This window comes from Bos grunniens, chromosome 5, assembly GCF_055505025.1.
Source record: "Bos grunniens cultivar Pamir isolate PY7600 chromosome 5, Bosgru_T2T1.0, whole genome shotgun sequence".
NCBI classification, from domain to species: domain Eukaryota; kingdom Metazoa; phylum Chordata; class Mammalia; order Artiodactyla; family Bovidae; genus Bos; species Bos grunniens.
The window spans coordinates 69394880-69409911 of record NC_141169.1 but is presented as its reverse complement, the minus strand read 5'-3'; the positions used below and the strand labels follow the sequence as shown (position 1 = coordinate 69409911).

Genomic DNA, 15032 nt, shown 5'->3' with positions numbered 1-15032 from the left:
TGTATTGTCCATGGGGTTGCAGAGTCAGACATGACTGAGTAAATTTAACTTCATTTCATTAATGAAACTATGTAATAATAGTTGCAAAACACCACCAGTTCAGTTCAGTCACTCAGTTGTGTCCAACTCTTTGCGACCCCATGGACTGCAGCACGCCAGGTATCCCTGTCCATCACCAACTCCCAGAGTTTACCCAAACTCATGTCCATTGAGTCGGTAATGCCATCCAACCATCTCATCCTCTGTTGTCCCCTTCTCCTCCTGCCTTCAATCTTTCCCAGCATCAGGGTCTTTTCAAATGAGTCAATTCTTCGCATCAGGTGGCCAATGTATTGGAGTTTCAGCTTCAGCATCAGTCCTTCCAATGAATATTCAGGACTGATTTCCTTTAGGATTGAATGGTTGGATCTCCTTGCAGTCCAAGGGACTCTCAAAAGTCTTCTCCAACACCACAGTTCAAAAGCATCAATTCTTCAGCGCTCAGCTTTCCTTATAATCCAACTCTCACATCCATACATGACTGCTGGAAGAACCATAGCTTTGACTAGACGGACCTTTGTTGGCAAGTTTCTGCTTTTTAAAATGCTGTCTAGGTTGATCTTAACTTTTCTTCCAAGGAGTAAGTGTCTTTTAATTTCATGGCTGCAGTCACCATCTGCAGTGATTTTGGAGCCCAAGAAAATAAAGTCTGTCACTGTTTCCACTGTTTCCCCATCTATTTGCCATAAAGTGATGGGACCAGATGCCATGATCTTAGTTTTCTGAATGTTGAGTTTTAAGCCAACTTTTTCACTCTCCTCTTTCACTTTCATCAAGAGGCTCTTTAGTTCTTCTTCACTTTGTGCCATAAGGGTGGTGTCATCTGCATATCTGAGGTTACTGATATTTCTCCCAGCAAACACTACCAACAATCTAATAAAACATGAAAGCTGTGAATAAAAAAGATGGCAATTTTAGGGGTTCCTTGGTGGTGCAATGGTTGAGACTCTGAACTTCCACTGTAGGGGGCACAGGTTTGATCCCTGGTTGGGGAACTAAGATCCCACATGTCATGTGACATGGCCAGAAAAAAAAAAAAAAAAAGATGGCAGTTATGTGTGACAGTTAAATGGAATTATAGCAATTTGGACTACTTTAGCTATGTTAATCATTACCTTTCTGTAGTTTATCATGGGATCAGTATTAATGTATACAAATACTTTTTAGGCTTAAAATTTCACATTTTTTCTATAGGCCTGTGTTCAGTTCCATTGTTGCTGTAACAAATTACCACAACCTGTGGCTTAAAACAATAGAAATTAATTTTCTTACTGCTCTGGTGGCCAAAGTTCAAGATACTTGTTTTTCAGGGCTAAAATCAAGGCATCAGCAGGGTTTGTTCCTTCTGAAAGTTTCAAAGGGAAATCTGTCCCTTAAATATTCCATCTTCTGGTAGCTACTAACATTCCTTGGCTTGCAGCCATGTTACTGATCTCTGCTTCTGTGGTCACATTGTGTCTTCTGTAGTCAAATTCCTATCTACTTCCTGCCTTAAAGGACACCTGTGATTACATTAGGGCTCCCTATTTCAAAATGCTTGATTTAGTCACATCTGCAGAGCCCCCTTTGCCTTATTCTAAATATAATTCTTTAATATTATGACATCCGGATTTATTTGGTGTTTTACAAATGTCATAATATTAAAGAATTACTGGTGGCTGAGACGGTAAAGCATCTGTCTACAATGCAGGAGACCCAGGTTCGAGCCCTGGGTTCGGAAGATCCCCTGGAGAAGGAAATGGCAATCCACTCCAGTACTATTGCCTGGAAAATCCCATGGACAGAGGAGCCTGGTAGGCTACAGTCTATGGGGTCGCAAAGAGTCAGACATGACTTAGAGACTTCACTAATGACACAAGCAGCAAGAGAAACTGATTAAGAGCCAAACAGGAACTTCTGCATTAATATCAAAATCTAAAAGTGTCTAGCTTTCAAAATCAAATACATCTAAATGATCCTGCTCAAAAATAATATTTTGCCTTGATTTCTGGGTATATCATAAATGGGTAGTATGGTAGGCTGAATAATGATTGTCCTCAAAGACATCTACATGCTAATCTCTAGAAACAGTAAAGCTGTGAATAAAAAACATGGCAATTTTGGGGCTTCCTTGGTGGTGCAGTGGTTGAGACTCTGAGCTTCCACTCTAGGGGCACGGGTTTGATCCCTGGTTGGGGAACTAAGATCCCACATGTCCTGTGACATGGCCAGAAAAAAAAAGATGGCAATTATGTGTGACAGTTAAGTGGAATTATAGCAATTTGGACTACTTTAGCTATGTTACTTTATCTTTTATTCTGTCCATCTTCCTCTATGACTATGTGTATGTTCTTTGTCTTTTATAACATTGACATTGTTAAAGAATATAGCCTTCACCTGCTTTTTTTTTCATTGTTGGAATTTTAAAAACGAGATATAATTCAATCATATCATACAATTCATCTTTAAAAGTATACAATTCAGTAGTTTTGTCATATTTATAAGATTATGAAACCTATTATCTCATTCTGGAACATTTTCATCACCCTCCCCCAAAAAATACCTTTAGCAGTCACTTCCTATTCCACCCCACCCGTCCCCAGCACTGGCAACCACTAATAGAGTTTCAGTCTCTATGGATTTGCCTATTCTAGACATTTCAAAAAATGGAATCATACAATATGTGACCTTTTATATTCTATTTCCTTCTGTTAGTATGTTTCTAAGGTTCATGCTTTATCATGAAGCAGTACTGAATACCAAGTAGTACTAGATAACATTTCATTATATGGACTAGTAATATGGCTGAATAATACTCCATTGTATGGATATATCACATTTTGTTTATCCATTTACCATTAGATGAACATCTGGGCTGCATCCACTTTTTGGCTATTATGAATAATGCTACTTTGAACATTGTTGTACACATTTTTGTGTGAACATATGTTTGCTGTTCTATTGGTATATACCTAGGAGTGGAAATTCTAGGTCATATGATAGGTCTTTAACTTTTTGAGAAACTGCTCACTCATTTTTTATTTCTTTCCTGAAAAATTCTTTCCCCTCTTTGAAAATTCAGGGCAGTGATTCTGGGGTTAGGATGGTGAGTGTTTTTTTCAACTTCAGATGTCCTTCCAGAGATCTGTTATTGAGAATAAATTGAAACCCTGGCATGGTGCTCCTCTCTTGACCTGAAAATGAGATACAAAGATGATCTGACCTAGCAGGATCGTTCTTTTCATTTGTAGTTAGTGGGTTTTAATGCTTTTAGTTTTCTGTTTAAGTCTATAAAGAGATTGTTGGCAACCTTAGTTGTTTTAGGAAGTAACAATGCTTCTTAATTTGAATGTTATTTATCTCTTCTAATGGCTTAGCAAGGAGAACTGGGAATGCATCCAATAAAGGTTTTTCATCTTTTAAAAAACTATGGAGAAAATTGCTCTATATGTAGCATTAGTCATATCCTTTCAAGTGGAAGAAAATATTTAATATTTAATGAATTTTGTTAGCATAATTATTTTGAAGATGTGATGGCAAATCCAGCTAAAACCATGGGTATAAAATTTGTTTGGGCTTTACTTTAATATTTATAGTAATTGTTCCTACCTGATTGGAAAAAAGTGAATTTCTAATTCAAACACTTAATCATAGGTGAGGAGATCTTTAAATATCTTAAGAAGATGATAAAATATAAGATTTAATCCAAGATAAGGGTATGAATAACAGTTGAAGAATGCCAGAAAAGGGCTGCTACTGCTGCTAGGTCGCTTCAGTCGTGTCCGACTCTGTGCGACCCCATAGACAGAAGCCCACCAGGCTCCCCCATCCCTGGGATTCTCCAGGCAAGAACACTGGAGTGGGTTGCCATTTCCTTCTCCAATGAAAGTGAAAAGTGAAAGGGAAGTCGCTCAGTCATGTCCAACTCTTAGCGACCCCATGGACTACAGCCTACCAGGCTCCTCCATCCATGGGATTTTCCAGGCAAGAGTACTGGAGTGCGGTGCCATTGCCTTGACCATGAGATCAGCTCTGTCTTTAAGTTATGAAGTCTCTACTATACAAAATAAGTATTAGAATCCTTGAGAAAAATCCAGGAATGTCTTAGCTAAAATCTCTGATAATAATAAAAGCTTTATCAGCTAGAATGATATTACCAAAAATGTCTTGAGATGATGCAACTGTTTCAAGAATGGGTAGGCAAACTTTTAACCCTAAGGAGATTTAGAACTCAGTTTAAAAATATTTGAGAATCAAAATTATGGTATGAATGATTTTATGCTAACAAAGCAGTTGCTGCTGCTGCTAAGTCACTTCAGTCGTGTCCGATTCTGTGTGACCCCATAGACGGCAGTCCACCAGGCTCCCCCGTCCCTGGGATTCTCCAAGCAAGAACACTGGAGTGGGTTGCCATTTCCTTCTCCAAAGAAAGCAGTACTTATTTTTAAATATACTTGTTTCTTAAGCCATTACAGTAACATGTCAGTCTTTTGATTCCATTTTAAAATTTATAATTATGTTATTAATTTATCCTTATAATTGTCAAATAGAAATCTTACCAAGTTTATATACATTGTATGAATATTTATGAAAACATAAGACTCAGCATATTTATACATTTGTTCGATTTAGCAAGATTACTTTAAGTACTAGGAATCCTGTGTGAGATAAATGAAATGCCTAAGTAGAATATCTCAGGGTATTTGACTAAGTTTGTAAATGTAACCAAATATAATTTCAAACTCTTAAAAATAATCTTTGGTTGGATGTTAGACATTATTAATGTAATGTTAAGTGCTTGACTTTTTTCCTACCAAGTATTAGACTTTGTTCTTTTTTTTTTTTTGCTTTAAAAAAACTGTAGTTAATTTACAATGTTATGTTAGTTTCAAGTGTACAGCAAAGTGATTCAGTTATACATATATATGTATACAGATGTTCTTTTTCAGATTCTTCTCCATTAGAGGTTATTACAAGATGCTGAATATAGTTCCCTGTGCTATATAGTAGGTCTTTCTTGTTTTCCTGTTTTATGCACAGCAGTGTGTGAACGGGAGAAGGAAATGGCAACCCACTCCAGTATTCTTGCCTAGAGAATCCTGTGGACAGAGGAGCCTAGTGGGCTGCTGTTCATGGGGCTGCACAGAGTCGGACACAACCGAAGCAACTTAGCAGCAGTAGCAGCAGCAGCAGTGTGTGTATATTGATATCAAGCTCCTAATTTATCTCTCTCCTCTATCCCCCATCCCCTGTCTTTGGTAAACATGTTTGTTTCATATGTGTGTCAGTCTGTTTCTGTAAATAAGTTCATTTGTGTCATTTCTTTGGATTCCACATATAAGTGATATCATGTGACATTTGTCTTTCTGTATCTCAACTTAATATGATAATCTCTAGGTCCATCCATGTTGCTGCAAATGACATCATTTCATTCTTTTTATGGCTGAGTAATAGTCCATTGTGTATATGTATCACATCTTCTTTATCCATTCATCTGTTGATGGACATTTAGGTTGTTTCCATGTCTTGACTGTTATAAATAGTGCTGCTGTGAACACTGGGTTGCATGTATCTTTTTGAATTAGAATTTTCTCTGGGTATATGTCTAGGAGTGGAATTGCAGGATCATATGGTAGTTCTATTTCTAGTTTTTTTTTTAAGGAAACACCATACAGTTCTGCATAGTGGCCATACCAATTTAACATTCCCACCAGTGTAGAAAGATTCCTTTTTCTCCACATTCTCTCCAGCATTAATTGTTTATAATTTTTTTTGATAATGGCCATTCTGATTGGTATGAGGTGATACCTCATTGCAGTTTTGATTTGCATTTCTCTAATAATTAGTATGTGGTCATATGTATGTCAGAGGAGGCAATGGCAACCCACTCCAGCACTCTTGCCTGAAGAATCCCATGGACAGAGGAGCCTGGTGGGCTGCGGTCCATGGGCTCGCACAGAGTCAGACACGACTGAAGTGACTGAGCAGTAGCAGCAGCAGCAGCATCTGTATGTCATCTCTTTGAAGAAATGTCTATTAGGTCTTTTGTCCATTTTTTGATTACATTGTGTGTGTTTTGGATATCAAGCTGTATGAGCTGTTTGTATATTTTAGAAATTAATCCCTTGTCAGTTGCATCAGTTTCAAATATTTTCTTCCATTCTGAAGATTGTCTTTTCATTTTCTTTATGATTTCCTTTGTTGTGTAAAAGCTTTTAAGTTTATAATAGGGCCCATTTGTTTATTTTTGTTTTTATTTCATTACTCTGGGAGACAGATCCAAAAAAATATTGCTGCAATATATGTCAAAGAGTGTTCTGCCTGTTTTCTTCTAGGAGTTTTATAGTATCCAGTCTTCCATTTAGGTCTTTATTCATTTTGAGTTTGTTTTTGTGCCTGATGTTAGAGAATGTTCTAATTTCATTCTTTTACATGTAGCTGTCCAGTTTTCCAAGCACCACTTTATTGGAGAGACTGTTCTCCATTATTTATTCTTGCCTCCTCTCTTGTAAATTAATTGGCTGTAAATGCGTGAGCTTATTTCTGAGCTTTCTATTCTGTTCTATTGATCTATATGTCTGTTCTTGTGCCAGTAACATACTTTTTTGATTACTGTAACATTGTGGTATAGTCTGAAGTCTGGGAGTGTGATTCTTTCAGCTTCGTTCTGCTATCAGGATTGCTTTGGCTATTCGAGGTCTTTTGTGTTTCCATACAAATAAAATTTTTTTGTTCTAGTTTTGTGGAAAATGCTACTGGTAATTTGATAGGGATTACTTTGAATCTATAGATTGCCTTGGGTAGTATGGTCCTTTTAACAATATTGATTCTTCCAGTCCAAGAACACAGTGTATCTTTCCATCAGTTTTATGTTGCCTTCAATTTCTTTCATCAGCATCTTATAGTTTTAATGGACTTTGTTCTTGTAGGCAACTATTTGTGGATTAGTTTGAGCCTTACAAGGCTTGGCTTTAAGCTTCATTGGAATAGATTTATAATAGCCATTACACTATTGTGTAATGAAATAAAAACAAAAATAAACAAATGGGCTTCCCTGGTGGCTCAGATGGTAAAGCGCCTGCCTGCAGTGCGGGAGACCTAGGTTTGATCCCTGGGTTGGGAAGATCCCCTGGAGAAGGAAGTTGCAGCGCACTCCAGTACTCTTGCCTGGAAAATCCCATGGACGGAGGAGCCTGGTAGGCTACAGTCCATGGGGTCGCAAACAGCTGGACACGACTGAGCGACTTCACTCTTTAGTGCTACTAGTGCTACTGCTAAGAAGTGACCTTCTCTGGTCTTCACTAAATGTTTTCAGGGTTCAAATAGGCTCTCTTCTCTAGGGGTTAGATCTCAAATGACTTCTACCCCTTTTTAAACTCGGGAATTTTTCAGTTTACAGCTCTCCCGTTATTCTTAGTCTAGCCTTGTGGAGTTCGCCTTATGCGTGCATGGCTTGGTGTTCAGTTTGCAAGCTCTTTCTCCAGTAGCTTCCTCTTCTCCAGTGTTCTGCCCTGTGAATTCCTGCTGCTTTAGACCCACTCTGCTAGAGAATTCTCTCTTTCTGAGCTGTGGTCTGAAATGTGTCTTTAGTTAGAAAGTGGCTCAACAGTACAGAATCCACCTGCAATGCAGGAAATGTAGGTTCAATCTCCGGGTCAGGAAGATCCCTTGGAGAAGGAAATGACAACCCACTCTGGTATTCTTGCCTGGGAAATCCCGTGGACAGAGGAGCCTGGCAGGCGACAGTCCATGGGGTCGCAAAAGAGTCAGACATAACTGAGCGACAGTTCACTACTTCACAGTACAGTGCTTCAGGCTATTGTAGGGCTTATCTCATTTCTTTCCCCTGTCTCAGGGATCACAGAACTGTAATAATAGTCATCAGTGTCCTGAAAGCAGCTTATTATCTATCTATATATATGTAAATCTTACAGTGATTTCTGAAAACACGTTTTAGATTTTGCTCAGAAATAGCATATACGAAGCAAGCCAAGCCAAGCCAAAGTCAGTAAGCTTTGCTGAACTCTCTAGGAAAGCATAACAAGAATGAGGAGAGGATAATTGTGATCAAGTAAGACAGTCTGCCACGAGAGGTATTAAAAAAATCATGGTAGTCTGTTACCTAAGTATGTCACAAATAAAAGTATGTTAATGGCAGTGATGATTATGATGGTAGTAAGTGTTCAGTAAATGTTAGCTATGTGCCAGGGCACTATTGTAGTTCAACTACGTGAGTTAATTCTCTTAAGACTTATAATAACCTCATGAAATAGTTATAAATTTTGCCATTTTATAGATAAGGAAATAGAAGTGTATAGAAGTTAAATTTCTTGTCCAAGTTAAGTTGTAACATCCAGATATGAAATGAGGAAGTCTGGTCAAACTGTGGTTAATATAGTATACTATATTCTGTCTTGACATAATGAAGGTTCTGAGGAATTTTGCAGTGAAGAAATCCATTTATCTTTATTAGACCTAGTATTTCATTTTTACTTTGGAGCTTGTAACACTATTCAGGATGGGGAGGATATCTGTTATCAATTGATTGGCCGGTGTTCTATGGAATGCATATGCTGTAAGTTGCTGATGGGTAAAAACAATATCCTATCGGTCTGTATAGTTTGGCGATTGGAGCGCTAACTTTGGTGTTAAACAGATGTCCTTTTCTCCCAATTTTTGCTATTTCTTGGGGCTTCCCAGGTGGCTTATTGGTTAAGAATCCACCTGCCAGTACAGGAGATACAGGAGATGAGGGTTCAATCCCTGGGTCAGGAAGATCCCCTGGAGAAGGGACTGGTAACCCATGCCAGTATTCTTGCCTGGGAAATTCCATGGACTGAGGAGCCGGTGGGCTACAGTCCAGGGAGTTGAAAAGAGTTGGACATGACTAAGCAACTGAGCACACACACACGCATGTACTCTTAAACTCCTAAGCCTCATTTCTTTATAAGGTAGGAATGAGTTTCTACCTCATACGTTTAAGGACAAATTAAGTGAGATAATGAGCACAGAGCTTTTAGCACAGTACTTGGTAAATGGTAGGAGCCAAGTAAGTCTTTTAACTGTTGTTTTTCTTCTTCTTGTTCACTTCTAGGTCACGTAACTATTTCAATAAATGTTGAATTAATATATTAGTTTTCAGTTACATTATGTAACATTTTTACCTTATCTATAGTTTTCAGTTTGATTGAAATTTATATAAAGTATATATATAGCGTGAGTATGTTTGATAATATATCTTCTGGCAAACTTTTAATATTTACATGTGCTACATGGTTAGAAGAGAGATTGAAATGTTGTCTTTTCTAATTTTAGAGACATACTACTACATTCCTCCGTTAGTTGGTGTCGTTTTCTTGGCTCTAACTCCTATCTGGATTATAATAGCTGCCAAACATCCAGCCACAAGGACAGTTCTCCACTCAGGCTGGGAGCCTGTCATAACTGCTATGGTTATAAGTAGGTTAGTATTAAAGTGTGTGTGTTTGTGGGTTATTATATATGCATATATCTATGTATATATTAAAGCAAACCAATTGCCTATTTTTATTTCTCAGGTCTGTCATTTTGTGTAGCCAGCTCTTTATTATCCCAGGTGATTGAGATATAAGTGACAAGGATTACTGAAATCAGTATATGCATAGAACCTCATGTGCTAGCAGTTTCATACCTTTCCCCAACCAAATCCTAACGAGACTGATGATTAAAATCCAGTGGTGTTTTTATCTTTGTGTGAGTTTTAACCTGACAAGGACATTGCTTATTTTGAACACTAAGTTGCTCAAGTAAATATCAGAAAACCTTAGAAATGTACATACTGTTGGATTACTCCACTTCTAGGACTCTGACAGGACTTAAAAGATATACTTATGGATATATGCAAATGATTGAATTGTTAAGAATATTCATCACAGTGGAATTTTTAATAACAGAAAGAGGAGAATAATTGTGAATAATGATTTCACTGTTCTAATAAAGTGAAACCTAAATATTTCACCAAAAGTTGGAATGCTATCACCAGATTGGCAGGAGAGGGCAAGGAAGGGAATTATGAAGGGACTTCAGTGGGGAGGGAAGAGAAAGAGAGACTAAATGCTCATCCCGCTGTTGGACATCATTAGGTAAATGTCTGAAATTAAAAATCAAGGAATAGCAATATAAACATACTGTTTAGAAATAGAGGAGTAAATGTCAGAAGAAACAGTTAAAGAAGTTAAAAAGAATTGCTAGTGGAGAGCAGGACGTGGGGTTAGGGCTAGGGAGTATGTTATATGCTTTGTGGTACTTTCACCTTTTAAATGATGCATATATGTTTGTTTGATAAAAATACAATTTAATAAAAGTGAAGCACTCTTGCCTGGAAAATCCCATGGATGGAGGAGCCTGGTAGGCTGCAGTCCATGGGTCGCGAAGAGTCGGACACGACTGAGTGACTGCACTTTCACTTTTCACTTTCATGCATTGGAGAGGGAAATGGCAACCCACTCCAGTGTTCTTGCCTGGAGAATCCCAGGGACGGGGGAGCCTGGTAGGCTGCCGTCTATGGAGTCGCACAGAGTCGGACACGACTGAAGTGACCTAGCAGTAGCAGCAGAAGCACTTTTACAATTTGAGTTTTTATTTTTTAAAAATATACATGTTTAAAAATGTTTCGAAGTCTGTATATCAACATGGTAACAGTATAACTCTGAATGATGTAACTATGGTTGATTTTTATTTTATTCTTTTTGTTTGTATTTTCTATCTTTTCTATAAGTTTTATTGCCTGGGTAATACAACTATTTAAAAATGTATTTTAGCAAGTGTTCCTTTTATCTGCACAGCATTATCTATGTGTTTTGGCAGGGAGATTTATTCTTTGACACTTAACTACTTTATTCTAGGAAATATGTATTTTTTTAAATTAGGGCATAAAATAGTAAGATATTTCTAAGGATAACTATTTTTAGACTTTATAGTATACCATTTTATGGGAACTCCTAGAAGAATAAGCATATTAAGCCTTTGAATTATTCAAGAACTAAAATAATAAAGATCTAATAATGAATTTTTAAAAATAATTTCCTAGTATAATCTGGTAGTGGTAAGTACATTGGATCTGATACTTTGACCATCAACCCTGTTCCATGACAACATATGGTTCATTTTTCTGTAATGTGGATTTAAACAACAGGATCCCATGAAATACTGGGACCAACACTGTTTTATATAATACTAGGTAGACCAACAGACTGAAGTTAACCAATTGATAACGGTCTTGGAAACAACAACAAAAATCTCCAAGCTCCATTGAGATATTGATAGTATGTCTTGCCACTATATAAAAAGAAAAAAGTATGTTACTTTTCTGGACCTCTGTTCTCCAGGTCAGCTCCTCCTCTGGCTACAACTCATTACTTTAACTTAGCAATGATAAGATGCTGTCATGTACTATATCTAATGTGAACAGAATAAAAGTCATCCCTTAGTGGCTTGCTTACTTCAAATGTAAAAAAATACTCTTTAAAAAATTTTTAAATTATAAAGATAATAAAATGCACATGATTTAAAAAAAAAAACGAATAAGCACAGAAGGATATTAAGTAACCATGAGTCTCCTGTCAGTCTCAGCCCTAGGGATATACATTGTTAGTAATTTCTAATATGCTCTTCCAGACATTTTAGTGCACTGAAAGTATGTTTTTTTTTTCTTTTTACAAATAGCGTATGTAAATACACAGACCAGAAGGAGAGCCCTGAAATGTGGGGCTACATCTTATGCCATGTTTTATTATCAACGTTTTACTTTTGACATTGATTTTTACTGTTAATATCTTTTCTTTTTATTCAATTTTTAAAATAGCTAAATATTTATTTTTAAAACTAGAAGTGTTTATATATAAAAAAATAATTTCAAATTAGTCCATGTCCTTTCCTCTTCCCTAAATTACATGATTTTATATCTTTCAGCATTGGGGGCCTTATTCTGGACACAACTGTATCTGATCCAAACTTGGTTGGGATTGTTGTTTACACACCAGTTATTAATGGTAAGAATTACTGTTTCATAACGATGTAGTATCTCTTGGTATTCTTAGGTATGAACAGGAATCTTTGAATTCAGAGGTCTCTCTTTCATTTTATTTCTATCCATTTAGTAAATAAATAAATGTTGTATCTATTTTGTTTTCAGTACCAGGTTGTTGCTTGTGGTAGAAATTACATTCCATGTTCTCAGTATACAGAACATATTTTTGAAAAAAACTCTTACTTAATCTTATCTCTAGATATTAATTTAAGAGTCAAACATACTTGATTTTTAAAGTTACTGTGCAGAATGAAAAAAAAAAGTGTTAGTCACTCACTTATGTTTGACTCTGTGACCCCATGGACTGTAGCTCCTCTGTCTATGGAATTCTCTAGCCAAGAATATTGGAGCCGGTAGCCACTCCCTTTTCCAGGGGATCTCCCGACCCAGGGATTGAACCTGGGTCTCCTGCACTGCAGGCAGATTCTTTACCATCTGAGCCACATAGGATATTTCCATAGTCTATTATTATTTACTTTGGCCTTATCTTATATGCTGTCTTACATTGTTTTGTTGCTGCCCTCATCAATCTTTGTGGCTAAATTAGAGTTAGCTAGATTTAAGCATTGCTGAAGTCAATTCAGCCCATTAAAATCTATCATTCCTCTGCTGATCCTTTTCAGATCTGCTTTATGTTTTTTCTTATCTATAAAATGGGAATTATAATAGTTAAATTCACAGGGATTTTTTAATAAATTCCATTTAAAATACCATTTAAAAAAGATAATTTTAATCCAGTCCCACTGGCTTTAGGGCTGGCTGTCATTAAACTAGATTTCATGATAACCTAAGCCAATATAATTTAAAATAATTCTTCCTGGAGGAAACTATATCAGAGGATATAACATTTACTATAAATCACTTTATATATTTATAGATAAGAAAATATGTTCTACAGAGGCAAATTCTCTAAAATCTAATTTCATATCTAAAATTTTTTTAAAAAATTATTTATTTTCCTGCATCCAGCCTTAGTTGTGGCACATGAGGTCTCCATTGCCACACACCAGTTCTCTAGTTGTGTGGGTTCTTAGTTGCTCTGAATCATGTGGAATCTTAGTTCCCCAACCAGGGATGGAACCCATGTCCCCTGAATTGCAAGATGGATTCTTAACTGCTCAGCCACTAGAGAAGTCCCCATATCTAAAATTTTTACTTAACATTTTAATTTTTCAGTAAATGAATAAATTGCAAAGAAGGCAATGGCACCCCACTCCAGTACTCTTGCCTAGAAAATCCCATGGATGGAGGAGCGTTTTCACTTTCATGCATTGGAGAAGGTAATGGCAACCCACTCCAGTGTTCTTGCTTGGAGAATCCCAGGGACGGGGGAGCCTGGTGGGCTGCCGTCTCTGGGGTCGCACAGAGTCGGACACGACTGAAGCGACTTAGCAGCAGCAGCAACAGAGATGCCCCTTCCAATTTTCCTGATACCAACATTCTCCCTGCCCGTAAAATCACAAAACTATTTGATTCTACCTGGTTCTTCATCCTCTTTGAATAGATAATGACCAAAACTTGTCTATTTGTACATTAACATAATTTATTTGTTTATTTATTTATATAACAAGTATGTCTTACCACTTTAGTCCACTAATATCTCAGTCCAGCCATCAGTCAAGTAATAAAGTAGCCTTCTTGACTCACTCCCTATTCAATACAAATTGAATGTCACTAGAAGACTGGTCTACCTTAAGCATTGTTTTTATTACATTAGTTTTAAGATAATGGGATTTAACAGTGATTTTCTCCTGCCTGTCCAATCAAATTAGAATTTTTCTCCCTAGCTATTAAGACTCCCTATATGCATACAACTATATCCTTCATCATGATTTGATTCTTGTATTGTGGCTGTACTGAGATGTAATTTTCACTGCCTGGAATAGCTACTACTTTCTTTCCCCCTGTTCAAATCCTTTTCAATGACTATTATTTGATGAGTTTACTAGGATAAATATTATCCAACAATGACTGTTAGAACTGTGTTGCCCAGCTAGAACCATTCTGCCCAGCATTTTAATGAGAAATTTAACTTAAATTACAACCCCTTTAGTAGTAAGATTTTAGTTTCTCTGTGATTTCACCTTCCATAAGAAACAGTTTGCTGAAGTGCTATCTTTGGAAGTCTGTGTATGGTCTGGCATGGTGGTAAATCTTTTTCTGTATCTCAGTAAGTAAACCTCTTAGTTGGGTATCACTGTAAACTCTTTCTAGTGTTAAATGCTGTTCATTAAAAACATTGATAGAGAAGAGTTATTCCACATTCCTCAGAGAAAGTGGAACTTCTGAGAATTGAATTTCATTTAAAATGTGCTAAGGCATGTACTATTTAAAAGATCCCTGTTTTGTCATAGTCTTTATCATATCATTATCATCATCATTTGCTATTTAGTAAGCCCCTACTATGTGGCAAATGACTTTTAGGTCTTCTATGCATACTATTTAATCCTCAAATAAAGATAAGGAGTCATATCTAGGGTATCTTTTAAATTTTATTAACAACTCTCAGAACCAGTAACGTTTTCTAAAATATATTTCCTGTAACAATAGTTCTCGACATGTTAATAAGTATAATTTGAAAAGTGAGTTCTGTGGTCAGCTAAGTTTGGAAAACATTGGGTTAAAAATACTTCTTTTCCACAGAATTTCATAAAGTTTTTTCCATGCTAATATATGATGTGAACCTCCCCTTCTGGTACATATGTTGTCCAGGAGTTAGAATTTCTGAATCTAACCTTCCTTCTAACCTTCTTTCCAGACCATACTTTGAGAACTACTAATCTAGGGCTTATTATATCTTTATCACAGTCTCTTTCAAACAGCAATATACTACTTTACATAAAGGATAAAAACCTTATCTCTTATCCTTTATGTATAAGAACCTTATGTCTTATCCTTTTGCAATTTCACTCTTTCTTATGAGCTCTTTTTGTCATACATTCTACTT

The 15032-nt window shown here is 36.5% G+C and overlaps 1 protein-coding gene across 3 annotated transcripts in view; it reads left to right on the top strand.

Moving 5' to 3' along the window:
* Positions 1-15032, top strand: part of SLC41A2 (solute carrier family 41 member 2) — a 142355-nt gene that overhangs the window by 92389 nt on the left and 34934 nt on the right. For all 3 annotated transcript variants that reach the window (XM_086401112.1, XM_086401111.1, XM_086401113.1), the window contains exons 7-8: positions 9334-9481; positions 11968-12047. In XM_086401112.1, coding sequence (XP_086257238.1) covers positions 9334-9481; positions 11968-12047 — 228 coding nt within the window. The remainder of the gene's footprint in view (positions 1-9333; positions 9482-11967; positions 12048-15032) is intronic.